Source organism: Neoarius graeffei, chromosome 21, assembly GCF_027579695.1.
Source record: "Neoarius graeffei isolate fNeoGra1 chromosome 21, fNeoGra1.pri, whole genome shotgun sequence".
NCBI lineage: Eukaryota > Metazoa > Chordata > Actinopteri > Siluriformes > Ariidae > Neoarius > Neoarius graeffei.
The window spans coordinates 39,634,457-39,657,146 of NC_083589.1; the positions used below are offsets into that span (position 1 = coordinate 39,634,457).

Below are 22,690 nucleotides of genomic sequence, written 5' to 3' on the forward strand. Positions count from 1 at the left end.
CAAGAAGGTCCTGGGTTTGAGCCCAGCAGCCGATGGGGGCCTTTCTGTGTGGAGTTTGCATGTTCTCCTTGTGTCTGCATGGGTTTCCTATGGGTGCTCCGGTTTCCCCCACAGTCCAAAGACATGCAGGTTAGGTTAATTGGTGGCTCTAAATTGACCGTAGGTGTGAATGGTCTCTATGTATCGGCCCTGCAATGATTTGGCGACTTATCCAGGGTGTACCATGCCTCTCGCTCATAGTCAGCTGGGATAGGCTCCAGCTTGCCTGTGACCCTGCACAGGATAAGTGGTTATGGATAATGGACAGATTCAAGGGCTAGCACTGTCATGTCACAGCAAGTTCTGGGTTTGAATCTCCTGGTCAACTGGGGCCTTTCTGTATGGAGTTTGCATGTTCCCTTCGTGTCTGCATGGGTTTCCTCCTACAGTCCAAAGACATGCATAATAGGCTACTCTAAATTACCCATAGGTGTGAATGTGAGTGTGAATGACTGTCTGTCTCTCCGTGTTGCCCAGAGGTGTACCCCACATCTCGCCTGAAGTCAGCTGGGACTGAATCCAGTTCACCCCTGATTTCAATGGATAAGTTGGTATAGAAAGTGAATAGTCAAATGTGCACAGTAATATTCTGGCCATTTATAGAGCCCTAAGGCTTTTTATTTCCTGAACCTTCTAGCAACAGAACACATTGGGGCCAAGTCCACGTTAACTATTTATAGGCCTGCTTGTTTTGAGCTATTAAGGTTTGGATTAAACTAACTCAGTTAAACCCTGCTCGCTCTGGTCAAATAACAGCTGCCAAAATACAGACTGAGCTGGCCCGAGTTTCCCAAAAACATCGCAGCACAAAGGTCGTCGTTAAATGGTAGCACAAGTTTTTGGGAAACCCACCCCTGTTTGTGAGGGTAGACCATCTTTGCCAGCATGTACAGTGGTGCTTGAAATTTTGTGAACCCTTTAGAATTTTCTATATTTCTGTATAAATATGACCTAAAACATCATCAGATTTTCACACAAGTAGATAAAGAGAACCCAGTTAAACAAATGAGACAAAAATATTATACTTGGTCATTTATTTATTGAGGAAAATGATCCAGTATTGCATATCTGTGAGTGGCAAAAGTATGTGAACCTTTGCTTTCAGTATCTGCTGTGACCCCCTTGTGCAGCAATAACTGCAACTAAACATTTCCGGTAACTGTTGATCAGTCCTGGACACCGGCTTGGAGGAATTTTAGCCCATTCCTCCATACAGAACAGCTTCAACTCTGGGATGTTGGTGGGTTTCCTCACATGAACTGCTCACTTCATGTCCTTCCACAACATTTCAATTGGATTAAGGTCAGGACTTTGTGAGAGAGGCCTTCAGTTGCTTAGAAGTTACCCTGGGGTCCTTTGTGACCTCACCAACTATTACACACCTTGCTCTTGGAGTGATCTTTGTTGGTTGACCACTCCTGGGGAGGGTAACAATGGTCTTGAATTTCCTCCATTTGTACACAATCTGTCTGACTGTGGATTGGTGGAGTCCAAACTCTTTAGAGATGGTTTTGTAACCTTTTACAGCCTGATGAGCATCAACAACGCTTTTTCTGAGGTCCTCAGAAATCTCCTTTGTTCGTGCCATGATACACTTCCACAAACATGTGTTGTCAAGATCAGACTTTGATAGATCCCTGTTCTTTAAAATAAAACAGGGTGCCCACTCACACCTGATTGCCATCCCATTGATTGAAAACACCTGACTCTAATTTCACCTTCAAATTAACTGCTAATCCTAGAGGTTCACATACTTTTGCGACTCACAGATATGTAATATTGGATCATTTTCCTCAGTAAATAAATGACCAGGTATAATATTTTTATCTCATTTGTTTAAGTGGGTTCTCTTTATCTACTTTTAGGACTTGTGTGAAAATCTGATGATGTTTTAGGTCATATTTATGCAGAAATATAGAAAATTCTAAAGGGTTCACAAACTTTCAAGCACCACTGTATGTTATTTTCAGCCATCCTTATTGCATGAGTAAAGTATTCTATAAATGTTGTGATTTGCTGATAGTCTTACTGTTGTGTTATTTTCTTTAAAATAACATATCTATAATGTGGCATGAGCAATTTAGAAGTTGTTTCCATTGCTTCACAGATCTCACTTTGAGAACCACTCAAGGATCCATGGGCTGGGACAACAACAGCAACAACAACCACACACACACACTCACACACACACACACACACACACACACACACACACACACACACTCTCTCTCTCTCTCTCTCTCTCTCTCTCTCTACAGGACCTCCATCCATCCATTATCTGTAGCCACTTATCCTGTTCCACAAGGACTATGGGCGAGAGGCGGGGTACACCCTGGACAAGTCGCCAGGTCATTGCAAGGCTGACACAGAGACAAACAACCAGGTGCATTCACACTCACACCTACGGTCAATTTACAGCCACAAATTAGCCTAACCTGCATGTCTTTGGACTGTGGGGGAAACCGGAGCACCTGGAGGAAACCCATGCAGACACAGGGAGAACATGCAAACTCCACACAGAAAGGCCCCTATCTCAAACCCAGGACCTTATTGCTGTGAGGCGACAGTGCTAACCACTACACCACCATGCCGCCCTGCTACAGGACCTAAGTTTGACAAATCTAATGTGTCATTTACCAGTTTGACCAGCTCAACCAGTGTTGGTAGCTGGTCTGACCAGGCTGGACTTTTTTCACTAAGGAAGAACAAATATTAAAGTGCATATCATGGGTAAATTCAGGAGCAAGATCAATGTAATTCTCCTATTTTATTTTAAACTTTGGTCAAATATCTGTCACATTTTGCATTTTGTGCAATTTTTTTTACCTTGCGCAATACCAGAAAAATTCAGTTGAAATCAAGCCATTTGAGGCGAATTGGTCCACCTCTGAAAAAAACTTGGCATTTGGATTTCCTGGCAAACATTGATTTTCGTGACGTCACGTGCGGGACGCCTCCCTCTGAATCCTACATCAGCGCTGGTTTGTTTATGAGAAAACGACCTGGTGGTTTTCTGTAAATTTCTTCAGTGTTATCACGTAATTATTAAAATGGTTAACAGATGTATCGTAGGAGAATGTTGTGGATGGATGTGGGAAGGAGAATGTTGAGGATGGAGCTGCCAGGCAAACGAAAACGAGGAAGGCCAAAGAGGAGATACATGGATGTGGTGGGAGAGGACATGAAAGTGGCAGGTGTAGTAGAGAAGGATGCTGAAGACAGGGAGCAATGGAGACAAAAGATCTCCTGTGGTGACCCCTAATCGGGAGCAGCCAAAAGAAGAAGAAGAAGAAGATGTATCATAGGAGGGTGTAGCAACACCAATCTTGGTGGGATTAGTCTCATCTCATTATCTCTAGCCGCTTTATCCTGTTCTACAGGGTCGCAGGCAAGCTGGAGCCTATCCCAGCTGACTACGGGCGAAAGGCGGGGTACACCCTGGACAAGTTGCCAGGTCATCACAGGGCTGACACAGAGACACAGACAACCATTCACACTAACATTCACACCTACGGTCAATTTAGAGTCACCAGTTAACCTAACCTGCATGTCTTTGGACTGTGGGGGAAACCGGAGCACCCAGAGGAAACCCACGCGGACACAGAGAGAACATGCAAACTCCGCACAGAAAGGCCCTCGTTGGCTGATGGGATTAGTACTCATCGTTTTCCAAAAGACTGGGCAATGAGAGAGAAATGGGAGCGCTTGGTCTAGTCTACACAGGCTGTGCACTGAAACCGTGCAAGCTCTAGCAGCCTGCTGGCGCTTCCGCAGGTGACGTCACGAATCTGGCTCCAGACTCCCTTGGGATTTTTCCAGACGTGTTTTGTGATTTTATTTTTTTCTGCTGTAAACAGATAGCCTTGTGCAAAATTACCCTTCTGGATGAGTGTGTAAAGGGACATACTTTCATATTAAAAACCAAAAAAAAACAAAAACAAATTGGTCCAGGATATGCACTTTAAAGGAACAGTCCACCGTACTTCCATAATGAAATGTGCTCTTATCTGAATTGAGACGAGCTGCTCCGTACCTCTCCGAGCTTTGCGCAACCTCGCAGTCAGTCAGACGCGCTGTCACTCCTGTTAGCAATGTAGCTAGGCTCAGCATGGCCAATGGTATTTTTTGGGGCTGTAGTTAGATGAGACCAAACTCTTCCGCGTTTTTCCTGTTTACATAGGTTTATATGACCAGTGATATGAAACAAGTTCAGTTACACAAACCTATGTAAACAGGAAAAACGCAGAAGAGTTTGGTCGCATCTAACTACAGCCCCAAAAAATACCATTGGCCATACTGAGCCTAGCTACATTGCTAACAGGAGTGACAGCGTGTCTGACTGACTGGGAGGTTGCGCAAAGCTCGGAGAGGTACGGAGCAGCTCGTCTCAATTCAGATAAGAGCATATTTCATTATGGAAGTACGGTGGACTGTTCCTTTAAGGGGGGCGGCACGGTGGTGTAGTGGTTAGCGCTGTCGCCTCACAGCAAGAAGGTCCGGGTTCGAGCCCCGTGGCCGGCGAGGGCCTTTCTGTGTGGAGTTTGCATGTTCTCCCCGTGTCCGCGTGGGTTTCCTCCGGGTGCTCCGGTTTCCCCCACAGTCCAAAGACATGCAGGTTAGGTTAACTGGTGACTCTAAATTGACCGTAGGTGTGAATGTGAGTGTGAATGGTTGTCTGTGTCTATGTGTCAGCCCTGTGATGACCTGGTGACTTGTCCAGGGTGTACCCCGCCTTTCGCCCGTAGTCAACTGGGATAGGCTCCAGCTTGCCTGCGACCCTGTAGAACAGGATAAAGCGGCTAGAGATAATGAGATGAGATGAGATGAGAAAGAGAGATGGGGGAAAACACCTCACAGACATGAATCTGATAAACCTTATCTATAAACAGTGGTGGGTGGGTGAGTGGTTTCCATAACACACCCATTCCACTTCCGGTTATGAAACGTTCCATATGTAGAGCTGTTTATTAAAGTAGGTAATGTTTCTTATATTGTTGTGCAGCAGTGTTCAGAAACCGCATACTGCCTCTGCTGGTGTACTAGTTTGACACCTTTTGTAGTGGATAAGAAGGCGGTTTGGATTTGGGCCCAAGTTTCCCTTCCCTTCACTTTCTTGTGGAATGTTTGGAGGAACTCTGAAAGAACTCGCGAGAGCAGCAGGGCGCATGCGCAGTGCTGAGAGAGTCTCACAGGAAGTTGTATTTCTGAGCACCTGGTTCAACGACTGACGGTAAGAAAGTTTTCTCTCTCTTTTTTGTTACGTGTTTTCAGTCAAACGGCTTCTCACAAGCTTCGTGTGCAGCTGACGGAGGGATAAAACGGAGTTAGAAGGTTTAGAATGATTTTAATTCACCACACGGCGCTATAAACCTTTAAGTAGTAGTAGAGTTCCTGCTCAGGTGTTTCAGCAGAACCGTCTCTCTCTCTCTCTCTCTCTCTCTCTCTCTCTCTCACTCACTCACAGCAGGGGCATTCTCATAGGGACACTTTCTGTTGTTGTTTGTGTATGATTTTTGTTTTTAAATAAATGAAATCAGATGAACTGCAGTCACTAGATTAGATAGAATTTTATTGATCCCTTTGGGAGGGTTCCCTCAGGGACATTAAGATTCCAGCAGCATCATTACAGGATAAACAGAAAATATAGAAAAAAAACCTTACCTCATCTCATCTCATTATCTGTAGCCGCTTTATCCTGTTCTACAGGGTCGCAGGCAAGCTGGAGCCTATCCCAGCTGACTACGGGCGAAAGGCGGGGTACACCCTGGACAAGTCGCCAGGTCATCACAGGGCTGACACATAGACACAGACAACCATTCACACTCACATTCACACCTACGGTCAATTTAGAGTCACCAGTTAACCTAACCTGCATGTCTTTGGACTGTGGGGGAAACCGGAGCACCCGGAGGAAACCCACGGGGAGAACATGCAAACTCCGCACAGAAAGGCCCTCGCCGGCCACGGGGCTCGAACCCGGACCTTCTTGCTGTGAGGCGACAGCGCTAACCACTACACCACCGTGCCACCCTATGTATTTACATATGACATGACATGTCCTTCCCATGCCATGTGGCGCATCGGGCGGCGCCGATCTCCGTTTCGTAACCCTCGGCCTCTCGCCTATTACATAGCTAGGGTTACAGTGGGGGGCTAGTCCTCTGGTAACCACGAGAGTTTAACTCCCCACTCGCATCTGTATTGCAGCGTGCCTTGCCAGATGGTAGTAGGTACCATTTAGAATAAGATGGGGAGAATGAGAGATATTGCACAGTTGGAGAAGGATTTTGGGAGTCATTTGTGATCGGAAAGTCCCAGCAAAAGTGAAAGGTAAGATGTATAAGACAGTACCGAGGCCAGCTGTGATGTATAGATTGGAGACCGTACCCTTAACGAAGAGACCGGAGGCAAAGTCGGAGGTGGCGGAGTTGAGGATGTTAAGGTTTACGATGGGAGGTTGGACAGGATAAGGAACGAGCACATCAGAGGGACAGCACATGTGGAGAGCTTGGGAATGAAGCTAAGAGAGATGAGACTGAGATGGTATGGGCACATCCTGAGAAGAGATGCAGAGCATGTTGGAAGGAAAATGTTGAGGATGGAGCTGCCAGTCAGACGAAAACGAGGAAGGCCAAAGAGGAGATACATGGATGTGGTGAGAGAGGACATGAAAGTGGCAGGTGTGGTAGAGAAGGATGCGGAAGACAGGGAGCAATGGAGACGAAAGATCTGCTGTGGCGACCCCTAATTGGGAGCAGCCAAAAGAAGAATTATATTACACATTGTCCAGTATTGCTTATTGTTAGGCTAGGCTACAGCTCCTTCCCGTCCTCTGTCCTCCTGTTACCCCACCTCCCCCCCAGAGAGGAGTTGTACAGTCCGATGACATGAGGGGCAAAGGAGTTTTTAAGTCTGTTCATCCTGCACTTGGGAAGGAGCATTTTGTCACTGAACAGGCTCCTCTGGTTGCTGATGACGGTGTGCAGAGGGTGACTACCATCGTCCATGATGTTCAATAGTTTGTCCGTAGTCCTCTTCTCTGCCACCGTCACCAGAGAGTCCAGCTTCATGCCAACCACAGAGCCGTCCAGCCTGGATGTGTCCTCCTTGGATGTGCTGCTTGAATGCCAACGTTTACCTGTCCTGCTTTTCTGAAATAGTTTCACACTCGGCTTGAACATATATTTATGGAAGCCTTTGGGGTTAAAAATGAAGTTGTCATCATAGAGGCTTAACAATTTTTCATAATAATGAGAACATTTACTCAAAATTATGGCATACTAGCTCATAATGAGATGTTGAGTCATCATTTATGCTACACTAAGTCATAATTGAGATAGTAGAGCATAATTATGAGAGAAATTCATAATTATGAATAAAATAATCTCATTATGATGTACACAGCTACCTGATTCCAACACCATATTAATGAGGTTTCTTATAATTGATTTAATATCACAAATCATAATAATAAGAAACCTTGTTAATATGGTGGCGGAATCAGGCATCTGTGCGGTACCTACTATCTGTTCTATTGAACAGATGTTTAATTTTGCAGCAAATAAATAAATAGAAAGCTACATATTTCAGGAAATTTGAGTTACAGTCCCACTTAAAGTGCATATCACGGGTAAATTCAGGAGCAAGATCAATGTAATTCTCCTATTTTATATTAAACTTTGGTCAAATATCTGTCACATTTTGTGCAATTTTTTTACCTTGCGCAATACCAGAAAAATTCAGTTGAAATCAAGCCATTTGAGGTGAATTGGTCCGCCTCTGAAAAAACTAGGCATTTGAATTTCCTGGCAAACATTGATTTTCGTGACGTCGCGTGCGGGACGCCTCCTTCTGAATCCTACATCAGTGCTGGTTTGTTTATGAGAAAACGACCTGGTGGTTTTCTGCAAATTTCTTCAACGTTATCACGTAATTATTAAAATGGTTAACAGATGTATCGTAGGAGGGTGTAGCAACGCCAATCTTGATGGGATTAGTACTCATCGTTTCCCAAAAGACCGGACAATGAGGGAGAAATGGGAGCGCTTGGTCTACACAGGCTGTGCACTGAAACCGTGCAAAGCTCACGCAGCCTGCTGGCGCTTCCGCAGGTGACGTCACGAATCTGGCTCCAGACTCCCTCGGGATTTTTCCAGACACATTTTGTTTTTTTCTGCTGTAGACAGACGGCCTTGTGCAAAATTACCCTTCTGGATGAGTGTGTAAAGGGACATACTTTCATATTAAAAAAAAAAAATGAAGTTGGTTCAGAATATGCACTTTAAAGCATGTGAACTTTGCTTTTGGGGCTTTAATGATATGAAAAATAGATGATCAAACGACTGGGTGCCATTTAGCCTTTAACTCTTAAAACTTTAAAAAGGGGAAAAAAATTTGACTCGAAAATATGCATTTAAGAATTTGATGAACAATTAATGTTATTGAGTAATCTGCTTTGGACAGGAAATTAAGTGGTTAAAAGTAGGCCAGCCTGCCACTAATTTTGTGAAATACAGGGTGGGCTACAGGTTTCACTTTTACCAAAAACTGATTATATTTACAAAACATGTTCTACATGGTTGCTATTATTTTCAAAACAGATTAGAATATGCTATCAGTGTGATTTCATTTCAATTTGTTCTTCTCTTAACAAATGCATCATTCAAGCTCATCTGAAAATTGAAAATAAAACATGGTAATTCCCCCATGTATGGAAACTTATGACTCACCCTGTATTTCAAGGAATATGTCCCAGTGTAACTCTTTCAGATTTCCTTATCACAGTTTACAGCCATACTGTTGTTTTGTCACACCCTGCCCTATCTAAATTCCCCATCCTACAGGAACTTACCCTTGCTGTCAGCTTTAATGGATCTGTCTGGGAATTTGTAAGAGTGTCAGCTTGTGCTTTCAGAAAGTTCTCTAAAAGGATTAAGGAAAGGATAGTGAACATTGTCCTTAGATTCACCTACTCGCGTTTAGCTCTGATCTTCTATAATGGCCTTTGGGATTTGATTTGTTTTTGTATTTAAGGAGCACAATCAAACCCCAGCCCATGAATGTGGAATGGGATTTAATATCTTTTGAGAAAACAAGGCACTCACAAATTGTAATCTTGAATAAGCTCTAAGGATGTGCTGCAAATATGATGCAAAATAAAAATAGCTAGAAAATTAAGCTGTGTTCACATATATACCAGTACGAAAGTGGTATAACTGTATCGATACAAAGTATACCGGTACAGTTTAGTGCATCTGTCCACACTAGCGAGCAATGTTTGCGGTTTTCTTTCACAGTAGTTGAAATGCGCGTGCGCGAAATGTTTCCGTGGTAACCGAGTAACTTCCTTCCGAGAATATGGCGGATGAAACAACGTGTGTGCGCTTTTTGTTGTCAATGTACAGTCTGTATTTCAACACTTATTTTCGATCGGCGCTGCTCCGTAGTGCGACCGGCCGCATCTTCGCCCATGAAGTGGCGGAGATCACTTGACAGTTGTCTGTACACGTCGATATTTCAATGTGTACCCCTCAACTGTTCCTGGCTTCGCTCTTCTCCCCAAAGCGCCAACAAACACACAACTTCGTCTTTGCTCCATGTAGCTCCACGGTTGTTTTGAGCCATTTTGACATTTTATTTACAGCTGGAAACCACGTGCGTATTGTATTGTATGAATAACCCGGAAGAAGTAGGAATGGTTCACTGCACATTATATTTGTATCGATACAGAGCCGCTTCATCTGTCCACACTACAGCGAAGCGCTACAGTACCGATACTGTACCGGTACGAAACCCATACATTTGTGGGTTTCGTTCCGATACAGTTATACCGCTACAGTACCGGTATAGTTGCTAGTGTGGACAGGTGTTGCGGTACGAAAGTAGTATCGTATCGGTACAAAATCCCTAGTGTGGACAGGGTATTAGTAATGGTCAGTTCTGTCTGAATGTCAGACTTATACCCTGTCCACACTAGGGATTTTGTACCGATACGAAACTACTTTTCATACCGCAACACCTGTCCACACTAGCAACTATACTGGTACTGTAGCGGTATAACTGTATCGGTACGAAACCCACAAATGTATGGGTTTCGTACCGGTACAGTATCGGTACTGTAGCGCTTCGCTGTAGTGTGGACAGATGAAGCGGCTCTGTATCGATACAAATATAATGCACATGTGCAAAGTCACACACCTCAATCGATGTCTTCGCTGAATAAAATGGTGAAGAACGGTGATTCGTTTGTTTCTTTCTCAACTGCCTCGCGCGTTTTATACGATTCGACTGAATAAATGACCACCAGAAATACAGACTGTACACTGACGACAAAAAGCACACACACATTGTTTCATCCGCCATATTCTCGGAAGGAAGTTACTCAGTAACCACGGAAACATTTCGCGCACGCGCATTTCAACTACTGTGAAAGAAAACCGCAAACATTTCTCGCTAGTGTGGACAGATGCACTAAACTGTACCGGTATACTTTGTATCGATACAGTTATACCACTATCGTACTGGTATAAGTGTGAACACAGCAGTATTCAAACGTTTAAATGGGTACAGACTGAATCCACGTTAAATGTTTGTTTGCCTTCAGCGATCCTGGTGTTAATTCGGTGGTTGTTGCTGTGACGATTTCAAACGTAAGTGATGGTGGTCAGGTGTTGCTGTCAGAAAGCCCTGGATGATGGTGTTGATGGTGGTATTGGCTTGAAAGGTGAAGCATTGGGCACTGATCTGTTTGAGCAGGGGATGGATGGATGGATGGATGGATGGATGGACAGACTGAATGATTGATTAAAGTGCTGCTGTGTTGCTCTCTTTAGATGGAAATGAACTAAGAGCTAAATTGCTCTGGTTTCTCTATCAGCAGGTAATTGAAAGACATTGTTGGTAATACAGGAGAACTGTTAGCCAAAGTGAAAAATAAACCGATATGTTGCCTAAAGAAATTTTTAAACCAAAAACATCAACTCAGGATTTTATTTTCCAGTAAAACACCACTCGAGGTTACATTTAATAATAAAAATTGACAGGCAAGACCTTTTAAGGTGGATTTTTCCTTTAACTCTAAATTTCATTCCTTTTTACCTTATTTACTGTTTATTCCAGCAGTTTTATTTAATAGTTAAGCACTCGGACGCTTTGCGGGTCAATGTGTTTAAATGTCAAATCCAGAATTTTGAGATCTCACAGGTGCATGAAGGAAAACACAGATGAGTAACAATTCACAAACTTTATTTTACAGTCCTGTCGTGTTCATTAGCAGTGACGGAAATAGCCGTGTCATGTGCTTCCACAGCAGACAAACTTAGCAACGTTCCATGCATGAGATCATGCACAAGTCTAGCAAATGACCCAAACCCGTGATATTTTGTTATTGTATAAACATTATTGTGTGCTCATGGACTAATTTGATTCCCTGCTGGGTTTTTGCTAAACCTGTCACTCGATCTAGACTCTGTGTAGTCAGCTTGTGTCTAGTTTTATCTCTCGGAAGCAGAAGGACCAATCATATCAGATTTCACACAATCCCAGGACAAAAAGGATTGAAGGACGTAAGCAGTGGTTACAAAAATGAATAATATACACTTGGGCCTTGATCAGTCTAAAATCTGGCATGTTGTAGTTTAGAAAGCACTCTTACTATCACAGAGTGCTTTTAGAGGTGTTTAGCTTAAAGAAAAGACTGAAAGTTATAAGGGGGAGAGAGATAAAGTGAAAGAGGGAGAGAGAAGGTGAACGGGGAGAGAGAGAGGAAAAAGTGAAAGGGAGAGGTGAGAAAGTAAAGGGGGAGAGAGAGAAGGTGAGTGGGAGAGGTGAGAAAGTAAAGGGGGAGAGAGAGAAGGTGAGTGGGAGAGGTGAGAAAGTAAAGGGGGAGAGAGAGAAGGTGAGTGGGAGAGGTGAGAAAGTAAAGGGGGGGAGAGAGAGAGAGAAGGTGAGTGGGAGAGGTGAGAAAGTAAAGGGGGGGAGAGAGAGAGAAGGTGAGTGGGAGAGGTGAGAAAGTAAAGGGGGGAGAGAGAGAGAAGGTGAGTGGGAGAGGTGAGAAAGTAAAGGGGGGAGAGAGAGAGAAGGTGAGTGGGAGAGGTGAGAAAGTAAAGGGGGAGAGAGAGAGAGAAGGTGAGTGGGAGAGGTGAGAAAGTAAAGGGGGGGAGAGAGAGAGAAGGTGAGTGGGAGAGGTGAAAAAGTAAAGGGGGGGAGAGAGAGAAGGTGAGTGGGAGAGGTGAGAAAGTAAAGGGGGAGAGAGAGAGAAGGTGAGTGGGAGAGGTGAAAAAGTAAAGGGGGGGAGAGAGAGAAGGTGAGTGGGAGAGGTGAGAAAGTAAAGGGGGGGAGAGAGAAGGTGAATGGGCGAGGTGAGAAAGTGAAAGGGGGCGTGGGAGAGAGAAGGTAAAAGGGGGAAAGAGAGAAGAGGTGAAAGGGGGAGTGGGGGAGAGAAAGGAGGTGAAAGGGAGAGGGGGAGAGAGAAGATGAAAGGGAGAGGTGAGAAAGTAAAGGGAGAGAGAGAAGGTGAGTGGGAGAGGTGAGAAAGTAAAGGGGGGAGAGAGAGAAGGTGAATGGGAGAGGTGAGAAAGTGAAAGGGGGCGTGGGAGAGAGAAGGTAAAAGGGGGAAAGAGAGAAGAGGTGAAAGGGGGAGTGGGGGAGAGAAAGGAGGTGAAAGGGAGAGGGGGAGAGAAGATGAAAGGGAGAGGTGAGAAAGTAAAGGGAGAGAGAGAAGGTGAGTGGGAGAGGTGAGAAAGTAAAGGGGGGAGAGAGAAGGTGAGTGGGAGAGGTGAGAAAGTAAAGGGGGGAGAGAGAAGGTGAGTGGGAGAGGTGAGAAAGTAAAGGGGGGAGAGAGAAGGTGAGTGGGAGAGGTGAGAAAGTAAAGGGGGGAGAGAGAAGGTGAGTGGGAGAGGTGAGAAAGTAAAGGGGGGAGAGAGAGAAGGTGAGTGGGAGAGGTGAGAAAGTAAAGGGGGGAGAGAGAGAAGGTGAGTGGGAGAGGTGAGAAAGTAAAAGGGGGAGAGAGAGAAGGTGAGTGGGAGAGGTGAGAAAGTAAAGGGGGGGAGAGAGAGAAGGTGAGTGGGAGAGGTGAGAAAGTGAAAGGGGGAGAGAGAAAAGGTGAAAGGGGGAGTGGGAGAGAAAGAAGGTAAAAGGGCCAAGTGGGAGAGAGAGAAGGTGAACGGAGAGAGAGTGAAAGGGAGAGGTGAGAAAGTAAAGGGGAGAGAGAGAAAGGGGGAGTGGGAGAGAGAAGGTAAAAGGGGGGAGTGGGGGAGAGGAAAAGTAAAGGGGGAGAGAGAAAGGACGTGAAGGGGGAGTGAAAGGGAGAGGTGAGAAAGTAGAGAGAGAAGGTGAGTGGGAGAGGTGAGAAAGTAAAGGGGGGAGAGAGAGAAGGTGAGTGGGAGAGGTGAGAAAGTAAAGGGGGGAGAGAGAGAAGGTGAGTGGGAGAGGTGAGAAAGTAAAAGGGGAGAGAGAGAGAAGGTGAAAGGGAGAGGTGAGAAAGAAAAGGTAAAAGGGGGAGTGGGGGAGAGAAAGTGAAAAGGGGAGGAGAGAGAGATAGAGAAGAAACAAACACCTTCCCTGTTAATTGTGTAACTTTAATCACTGAACTTGGTTTCTAGCTACAGTTTACAGTTAAATTATATATAAAACCCATTAGATCTCACACCCACTCCACCCTCCCACTGTTACACATTACCACACTGCCCCTCCCCCCTCCTCGAACATACCTGCTTCTGTGTGATTTATGCATAATACATGTGCTGAGGGGGGTGGAGGTGCATATGGAAATCGAAACAGATGGACTGCTGTGTTATACCTTGTGTAATGAACAGATGTTGTGAATAAGCCATTTGGGATTTGCTCACACTGGTGCTTTTAATAACATTCAGACAAAAAAACTACCCCGATATTAAACATTTTACATGATTGTTTTCAAGAGTGTCTAAAACTTAGCCAATTAGCATTAGAGGTTTAGTTATAAATTATACAGTTTGGGGAAATTGCTATTCAGTGACTCTCTTGTTTTTGTTAATTTATATACTTCCAGTGTTTCCATTTCCCTTTGAAAGTACTGGAACAGCAAGGCCGATTCTTTTGTTTTGGCTGTATGCTGAAGACATTGGAGTTTGAGATCAAAAGATGAATATTAGACAATGGATCATAATTTCAGCTTTCACTTCCTTATATTTACATCTAGCTGTGTTAAACAGCTCATAACATGGCATTGTTTGTTTGAACCCAGCCATTTTTAAGTGACCAAAAATATTGGAACACGTGACTGACAGATGTTTGTTGTTGCCCAGGTGTGCTCTGTTAGATTGATGATTATTTATTTAAACTATTAATAGCTCTGAATCGACTCTTGGTCTGAGCCCTGGGGTTTGGCTGTGAAGACAGCATTTGTTGTTCTAAAGGATAAACCAACATGAAGACCAGAGGACTGTCTATAGGAGAAAAGCAAGCCATTTTGTGGCTGAGGAAAGGGGGAAAATCAGTCAGAGCCATTGCACAAACATTGGGCAGAGCCAATGCAATAATTTTGGAATTTTCTGAAAAAGAAAGAAGCCACTGGTGTGCTAACAACCAGGCATTGAACAGGTTGGACAAGGAAATCAACAGCAGTGAAAGAAACATTGTGAGAGTTGGGCAGGGAGTGAAAGTATCATAATCCCCTGTTCAAAGACATCCATCCATCCAATGTTTATATCGCACATCCGGCAGGGGAAGCTGGAGCCAACCCCAGCTGATTTTGGGTGAGAGGCAGTGTACACTCTGGGCAGGTCGCCAGCCTATCACAGGGCTAACACAAAGATGAACTCTCACATTCTCACCTATGGGCAATTTAGAGTAACCTCTTGATCTAATCCTCACGTCTATGGACTACTGGAAGAAACCCACACAGGCACGGGAAGAACATGCAAACGCCACACAGGAAGGTCCCACTTGGCTGCGAGGTTCAAACTCGGAACCTTATTGCTGTGACAGTGCTAACCACTGTACCACTGTGCTGCCTGTTCAAACACACAAAAAAATTATTATTCATATGTAATATGAGGGTACCGTGAGTTGGCCTAGTGGTTAGCGTGTCCGCCTCTCGATCGGGAGATTGCGAGTTCTACTCGCGGTCGGGTCATACCAAAGACCATCATAAAAATGGTACCTACTGCTGTCTGGCAAGGCACGCTGCAATACAGATGCAAGTGGGGAGTCAAACTCTCGCGGTTGCCAGAGGACTAGGCCCCCACTGTAACCCTAGCTATGTAATGGACGAGGGCTACGGAAACTGAGATCGGTGCCACCCTGTGCACCACATGGCATGGGAAGGACTTTGATTTTGATAATAATAATATGAACAGTGTATAAGTATTATCAGTGTATATTCCGATCCCTCAGCTCCTATTCTTTTGACTGCAAACGGCTTCAGCTGGTGTTCCAATACTTTTGGATGGTGTTTGGGAATTGTGTGTGTGTGTGTATATACACAGGTGTACATGTATAACTCTACACACTGTATATACACACCCTGGGAGTATAGTAAATAAATGTTTCTTCAGTGTAAACAATAAGTGACTGACTGGAAAATTACTTGAAATGTCAATCATGTAAATGAAGCAGGCCACTCAAATACAAGATCACAAAAACTCTTACAATCTCTCAATCTGATTAGTATTGATTAGCATCTAAGAGTTTGCCCAAACTTAATACCGATAAAATGCATTCCAATTGCTGTTACAGCTTTTTTTTTCTGTCAATATCTTTACATTTTCAGGCCTAAATGTTCCATTTTACTGCCCCTTGTTTCATGACATGCATGAAGTTGAGGAAAGTAAATGAGTTATTATTCTGCTGTCTCTCCCAGCAGGTTTGCAATGATTAATTTGACAACCCTTAAAGATTAGACAAACTGTTTATGATGTTTTGTCAGATCAAAACCAGGCTTTGGTTGACTGCCAACAAGTAATTCATTATGTTCTTTGCAGAATGTAACAGAGCTTAGCTGGAATCACTCAGCCTTTAACATGATCTCAGCAAACAACCTGGAACAGCTGGCCGAGATAGGTGAGTCCCAGTGTCTCTTTAGTTTAGGTCCTGGGTTCGAGCCCAGTGGCCGATGGGGGCGTTTCTGTGTGGAGTTTGCATGTTCTCCCCGTGTCCGCGTGGGTTTCCTCCGGGTGTTCCGGTTTCCCCCACAGTCCAAAGACATGCAGGCAGGCTTTTAGATAGAGGGGCGTCTGGGCGTCTTTTCGACGCCCTGTACTGAAAAAAACAAGAAATTGGACGCCCTACTTTTTAGTACGACGCCCTAAAGACGCCCTAATATTTCCGCCCGTGTTATGTCCGGTAACTTAGCTGAATATGTTAAAAAATCGCCGAGTCTGAGCTTTCCGAGGATCTACAAGCTTTGTTGACACCGCCATTTTGGAAATTTCAGAAGTCTCGCTTTGACAGCTGTCTTTCCCGAAGACGCCCAGGGTTACCATAGCAACAGCACGAGCCCAGAGTACAAAATATAGGCACCCGCTGCAGAGCTACAGAAACACGCGTTTCTATGGCTGCACTAATTTCAAAGTTGTGAGAGCCCTCGTTATAAATAAATGGGTTATTAAATAAATTTGGTGTACAAAGCACTTGTAATATGCGTTCCCAGAGCAGAGGGGGAAAAGATGTATGCCTAGGAGACACTGGCATAAATATCCAGACAATATAGCCGTAGACTATATTGCCGCAGCTAAATGTGGAATGTAGTCTATAGAAAACCGGCCTTACCTGACATGTTATTTATCCCGAATAAATCCTTTTAACAGTAAATAACACATTTTCATGCAGATTTTCCCAACATTACAGGCTACGTAGTGGAGAGTGTGGTAGTCGAGCCGGCGGGTAGTATTTCTAGTAGGCTAAACAATAATCAAATACGACACGTTCTAAAGGATGCTGGGATTCCAAAGAACGCACGTGAAAAGGACGAACACGTGGGATATTTGGTAAGGAAGATAGAAGATAGATTTTTCTGAGTTTTTTGGGCATGACAGGAAGAAAATGAAGAAAAGAGGAAGGCAAACAACGATTTCCAACTTCTTTCAGAAGAGAACTCATGTAAGTTTTTTTTTTTTTTTCTTCTGTAACTGTTGATAGGCTTGGAATGTCAAAAAACTATCACAATCCCATAACTAGACAGCCAGGTTTCTTGCATGAATAAATAGGGATGACCGGGGTTGGTTGTCACAAGTTATGGTTGTCACATTCGTCATATCTCAGCCACCATAGGGCGCTGCTCAATTCCACCAAGATAGAAATGTTTAGAATTAGTACTGGGGTCATTCTACCTGAAAAGTTATTGTGTGTTGCATGCATTTCAAAGGTGAGAACAATTTGAAGGTTTTTCATACCTAAATGTAAATTTTTAGTACCTTGGTTTTTACCTTCTAGCTTTGTAATTAATGGGTTTCTATTGAAAAAACGAATACCATTATAATGTTTGAAGACTTAGCCATATTTCCTGTGTGTTTTTTTCTTTGTTATACTAAATCTTTGGACGCTAGCGGCTTTGAAAGCAAAACTGGTCAGCCGGGGTTGGTTGTCACACTGTGTTCGGGGTTGGTTGTCACATGTAATGCAATTGCAATAGGTGCACTACTGACTGAGACAAACACAGCTACAACAAGCTTTATTTATGTAGTATTCTGCGATCAGAAAGCTTTATAGCTAATTTGTCATGCTTAATATGCAACTCCAGCTCAAAAAATCCCAGAAATATACCCATTTTAATAATAATATTCATTAAAAATATACGCAGTTTGCAGTGTATTTTGTTTTGGTGTTCCCAAAGTTGATATTGTATTACCAATCTGTTATACCTACATGTATTTTGAATACATTTTCTTTAACATTTTTACATAATTCTCAAAAATATGTATGTATTTTCGGTTCCTGTACCGCCCCATTGAAATAACATTGTGACAACCAACCCTATAGGGTGTCACAATCTGTCAAAGTGTGTTTGACAGCCCATATCTTTTGAACACAACGACCAGAAAGTTGTACCTCAAGGCCCCCAGGCGGTTGTAAACATATTGTTGCCAGTGGACTGTTGCAGTGAAACCATTTTGTTTACATTAAGACATTAAAGAAAGTTGTTTTACCTAAAATGAATCTGGCTTGAATTTTTCCATGCACACATGCCTCCCCCCAGTCCAGCCTTACTATTGATACAAGAATGTTGTAACAAAGGCAAAAACACTTGGCTGTATTGCTCAAAATTTGCTGTCAAAATGAAGGAAATAGCATTTGAGAGCATTAGAAATTTCAAAATTTTCCGGGGGAGTACCCCCGGAACCCCCTAAAACACTCGTGCCAGCGGCGCTCAACGCGCCGCTACACCTCGCCACATACAGTGACACCTGCAAAAAAGTTAGACTCCCTAAAAAAAAATCCTGCCTAAAAGCCTGCATGCAGGTTAGGTTAACTGGTGACTTTAAATTGACCGTAGGTGTGAATGTGAGTGTGAATGGTTGTCTGTCTATGGCCAAGTTTACATTAGACCGTATCTGTCTCGTTTTCTTCGCGGATGCACTGTCCGTTTACATTAAAACGCCGGGAAACGGGAATCCGCCAGCGTCCACGTATTCAATCCAGATCGTATCTGGTCCGGTGCTGTGTAAACATTGAGAATACGCGGATACGCTGTGCTGAGCTCTAGCTGGCGTCGTCATTGGACAACGTCACTGTGACATCCACCTTCCTGATTCGCTGGCGTTGGTCATGTGACGCGACTGCTGAAAAACGGCGCGGACTTCCGCCTTGTATCACCTTTCATTAAAGAGTATAAAAGTATGAAAATACTGCAAATACTGATGCAAATACTGCCCATTGTGTAGTTATGATCGTCTTTAGGCTTGCCATCCTTCCACTTGCAAGTGGTAAGTGACGCGCATGCCCGACATGCGCTGGGATCACACACACAGCGGCTCAGTCCCAAATCACTGCTCGTGCGCTCCACTCGTGCGCTCTGTGAGCTCCAGAGGGCACTCGCTGTTCAGGGTGGAGTGATTTGGAGTGCAGGATGCCTGCGGAGCTGAGCGTATCCGTGTATTGGCGTTGCTGTGTGCACGCGAATCGTGTATTGGCGTTGCTGTGTGCACGCTAGTCGTTTTAAAAACGTTAATCTGATGATCCGCTGATACGGTCTAATGTAAACCCCACCTAAGTGTCAGCCCTGCAATGATCTGGCAACTTGTCCAGGGTGTACCCCGCCTTTCGCCTGTAGTCAGCTGGGATAGGCTCCAGCTTGCCTGCGACCCTGTAGAAGGATAAAGCGGCTAGAGATCGTGGATGGATGGATGGATGGATGGATGGATGACATAATTACAGTAAAGGCATTTAGTTTTGAAATTCCAAGGGTTCACACACGAATGAGGCACGTCACATGCAGCAATTAAAAATGATATTGCACAGCGTTTGTTTGTTTAACACAAAAATAACTGAACATCAGAGGCGCATAGGAAATGTTTTTACACTTTTATTTTACACTTCATTTCTGAGATTTTTTTTCTTTCTTTCTCTTTCACTTACACTTGTACTTTCACAAACTCTATCTGAATACGCTGAAATCACACTTTCTGTATACAGTGAACAGGCTTTAGAATTGTAACCTATAAAGATATGATTCATAAACGTGCCATCATGACGTCATGGTGCTGCTCATAATCAGAAATATGCAGATAGACGTTTTATGCACTGCACAACTGTCTCACACCAGCTGAGCTAATTCCAACTTCATCTATCCACATGCTCCGTGTTTCATAACTGTGCGGTCATTTTTATTGCGCAAATGTCACACATGTGGTGTGGATTGGGTGTGCAGTCACAAAGTAATTCAGCCACGGGGTATCCGGTGTGTGTTCAGGGTAACCTTCAGGCTTGGAGGTGTCCCCTTTCTGTCTGCCAAGCGTCCTGATGTTGGGTATCGGTAAACTCTCTCATGACTCAGCTATGACCGTGCTCGGATGTCTGGAAAGGAATTAATAATCCAAGATGGTAGTAGTGACTCTCACTCCTGTCTGAGTCAGTTGTTGACTTGGTGCTAAGGAAGGAAGTAAGCCACGTGAAGGATCAAACAGTAAGCAGGGCTATTTCTCCGAAACCACATGCTGAATTCGGCTTGTGCGTTCATGCTGAGTTATATTTACTATCTTGTGAGAGGAACAGGTCACACTTCAAGATAATGCTGATGTTCAAAATTGTGTGTGTGTGTGTGGAGCAGACAGCGGCGCACTGATAATTAAACGCACACAGGCCAGTAAATTCTTTTAGCTTTGAGTCACTCAGCAAGGCAGCAGCTTCCCTAAACATTCTCTCTCACTGACCTTTTCAGTGAAAATTAGGTTGTGTACATGAGCAGAAAACGACGACCTGTTTTTTTTAATATATATATATATATATATATATATATATATATATATATATATATATATATATATATATATATATCATTATCTGTAGCCGCTTTATCCTGTTCTACAGGGTCGCAGGCAAGCTGGATCCTATCCCAGCTGACTACGGGCGAAAGGCGGGGTACACCCTGGACAAGTCGCCAGGTCATCACAGGGCTGACACATAGACACAGACAACCATTCACACTCACATTCACACCTACGCTCAATTTAGAGTCACCAGTTAACCTAACCTGCATGTCTTTGGACTGTGGGGGAAACCGGAGCACCCGGAGGAAACCCACGCGGACACGGGGAGAACATGCAAACTCCACACAGAAAGGCCCTCGCCGGCCACGGGGCTCGAACCCAGGACCTTCTTGCTGTGAGGCGGCAGCGCTAACCACTACACCACCGTGCCGCCCCCCACACACTTTTTTTTTTTTTTATATATATGTAAAAAAATAGTGTGTATACTCTCTCTCTCTCTCTCTCTCTCTCTCTCTCTCTGTGTGTGTGTGTGTGTGTATATATATATATATATATATATAATTTGTGTGTGTGTATGAGCAAGAGAGCGAGCGAGCAAGTGCTTTGTTTTTCCTCCAAAAGAGGGTACTGTAGTAAAATGTAAGGTCATGCCTCTCCCTACACTCGTTGTGTGGGGTTTTTTTTTTTCTTTTTTTGTTCTGTTTAACCTAAGCCTTAATTTAGGAGACTCTGTAAGTGGAACAGGTAGTGGAAGTAGTTATGTACTATTTCCCTTTCCTCCAGTACAGTCAGAAATGTCAGAGATGTGACTACAGCTTATCTCAGGGAACTGACCACAAAAACAAACAAACAAAAAAAACTCCAAAAACAATCGTCAAAAGGTAATCCCCCTCCCCCCCTTTTAATTTTTTTTTTTGGCAGCCTGCTTCCTGCCTCAATGTCCATCAGTAAATAAATACTGATTTACCACACAGATAATGACCACTGTTAAGTTTTGGATGCTAAAAGTGGTTGACTCCCCCTTCCCAGATTCCAGTTTATTGTTTTCTTTTGAAAGCATGTGACCACTACCTGTTAGCTCTCTGTGCAGCAAAACCTGCACAAATCCACTGTTAGTGCTCCCTTCAAAACCCATCTCAAACTTTTTCTTCATCTTCTTCATTTGGGCGGCACAGTGGTATAAGTGGTTAGCGCTGTCGCCTCACAGCAAGAAGGTCCTGGGTTCGAGCCCCGTGGCCGGCGAGGGCCTTTCTGTGTGGAGTTTGCATGTTCTCCCCGTGTCTGCGTGGGTTTCCTCCGGGTGCTCCGGTTTCCCCCACAGTCCAAAGACATGCAGTTAGGTTAATATGGGACGGCCTTGGGCTGAGGCACTGAGGCGTCTAACTCCCGACTGCTCCCCGGGCGCTGTTAGCATGGCTGCCCACTGCTCTGGGTATGTGTGTGTTCACTGCTTCAGATGGGTTAAATGCAGAGAGGAAATTTCACAAGTGCCTGATGAATAAAGTTGTGTTTTCTTTCTTTCTTTTCTTTTAAAGTACCAGTCAAAAGTTTGGACACCCTTAAAATAATTTTTTTAAATTAAACACTTCATGTCTTAATGATGGATGTCATTTCTGTTTACTTAGTTGAGCGATTCTTGACATATGGATTACTACAGTTGTGATATCGGGCTATTTACTGTATTTTTATTGTAATTTTATTATTTACTCTTTGATCTCAAACACGTTAAGAAGGCGAGAAATTGCATTAATTAACTTTTGACGAGGCACCTGTTGTTTGAAAAGCGTTCCAGGTGACTCCCTCATGAAGCTGGTTAAGGTGATAACAATAGTGTACAAAGCGTCAAGGTAAATGCTGGCTACTTTGAAGAATCTAAAATATGAAACACTTTTTGTTTAGCACAATTTCGTATAAAATGTTCCATGTGGGGCAGCACGGTGGTGTAGTGGTTAGCGCTGTCGCCTCACAGCAAGAAGGTCCGGATTCGAGCCCCGTGGCCGGCGAGGGCCTTTCTGTGCGGAGTTTGCATGTTCTCCCCGTGTCCGCGTGGGTTTCCTCCGGGTGCTCCGGTTTCCCCCACAGTCCAAAGACATGCAGGTTAGGTTAACTGGTGACTCTAAATTGAGCGTAGGTGTGAATGAGAGTGTGAATGGTTGTCTGTGTCTATGTGTCAGCCCTGTGATGACCTGGCGACTTGTCCAGGGTGTACCCCGCCTTTCGCCCGTAGTCAGCTGGGATAGGCTCCA

At 44.1% G+C, this 22,690-nt stretch overlaps 1 protein-coding gene across 2 annotated transcripts in view; it reads left to right on the forward strand.

Moving 5' to 3' along the window:
* The first annotated feature begins 5,113 nt into the window (after nt 1-5,113).
* LOC132869730 (rho GTPase-activating protein 8-like) overlaps nt 5,114-22,690 on the forward strand; it is a 39,603-nt gene continuing 22,026 nt past the window's right edge. Inside the window, exons 1-2 of one of the 2 annotated variants that reach the window (XM_060903099.1) lie at nt 5,114-5,269; nt 16,002-16,080. In XM_060903099.1, the coding sequence (XP_060759082.1) occupies nt 16,041-16,080 (40 nt within the window). In that variant the 5' untranslated portion in view covers nt 5,114-5,269; nt 16,002-16,040. The remainder of the gene's footprint in view (nt 5,270-16,001; nt 16,081-22,690) is intronic. The other variant, XM_060903100.1, reaches the window with a different exon arrangement.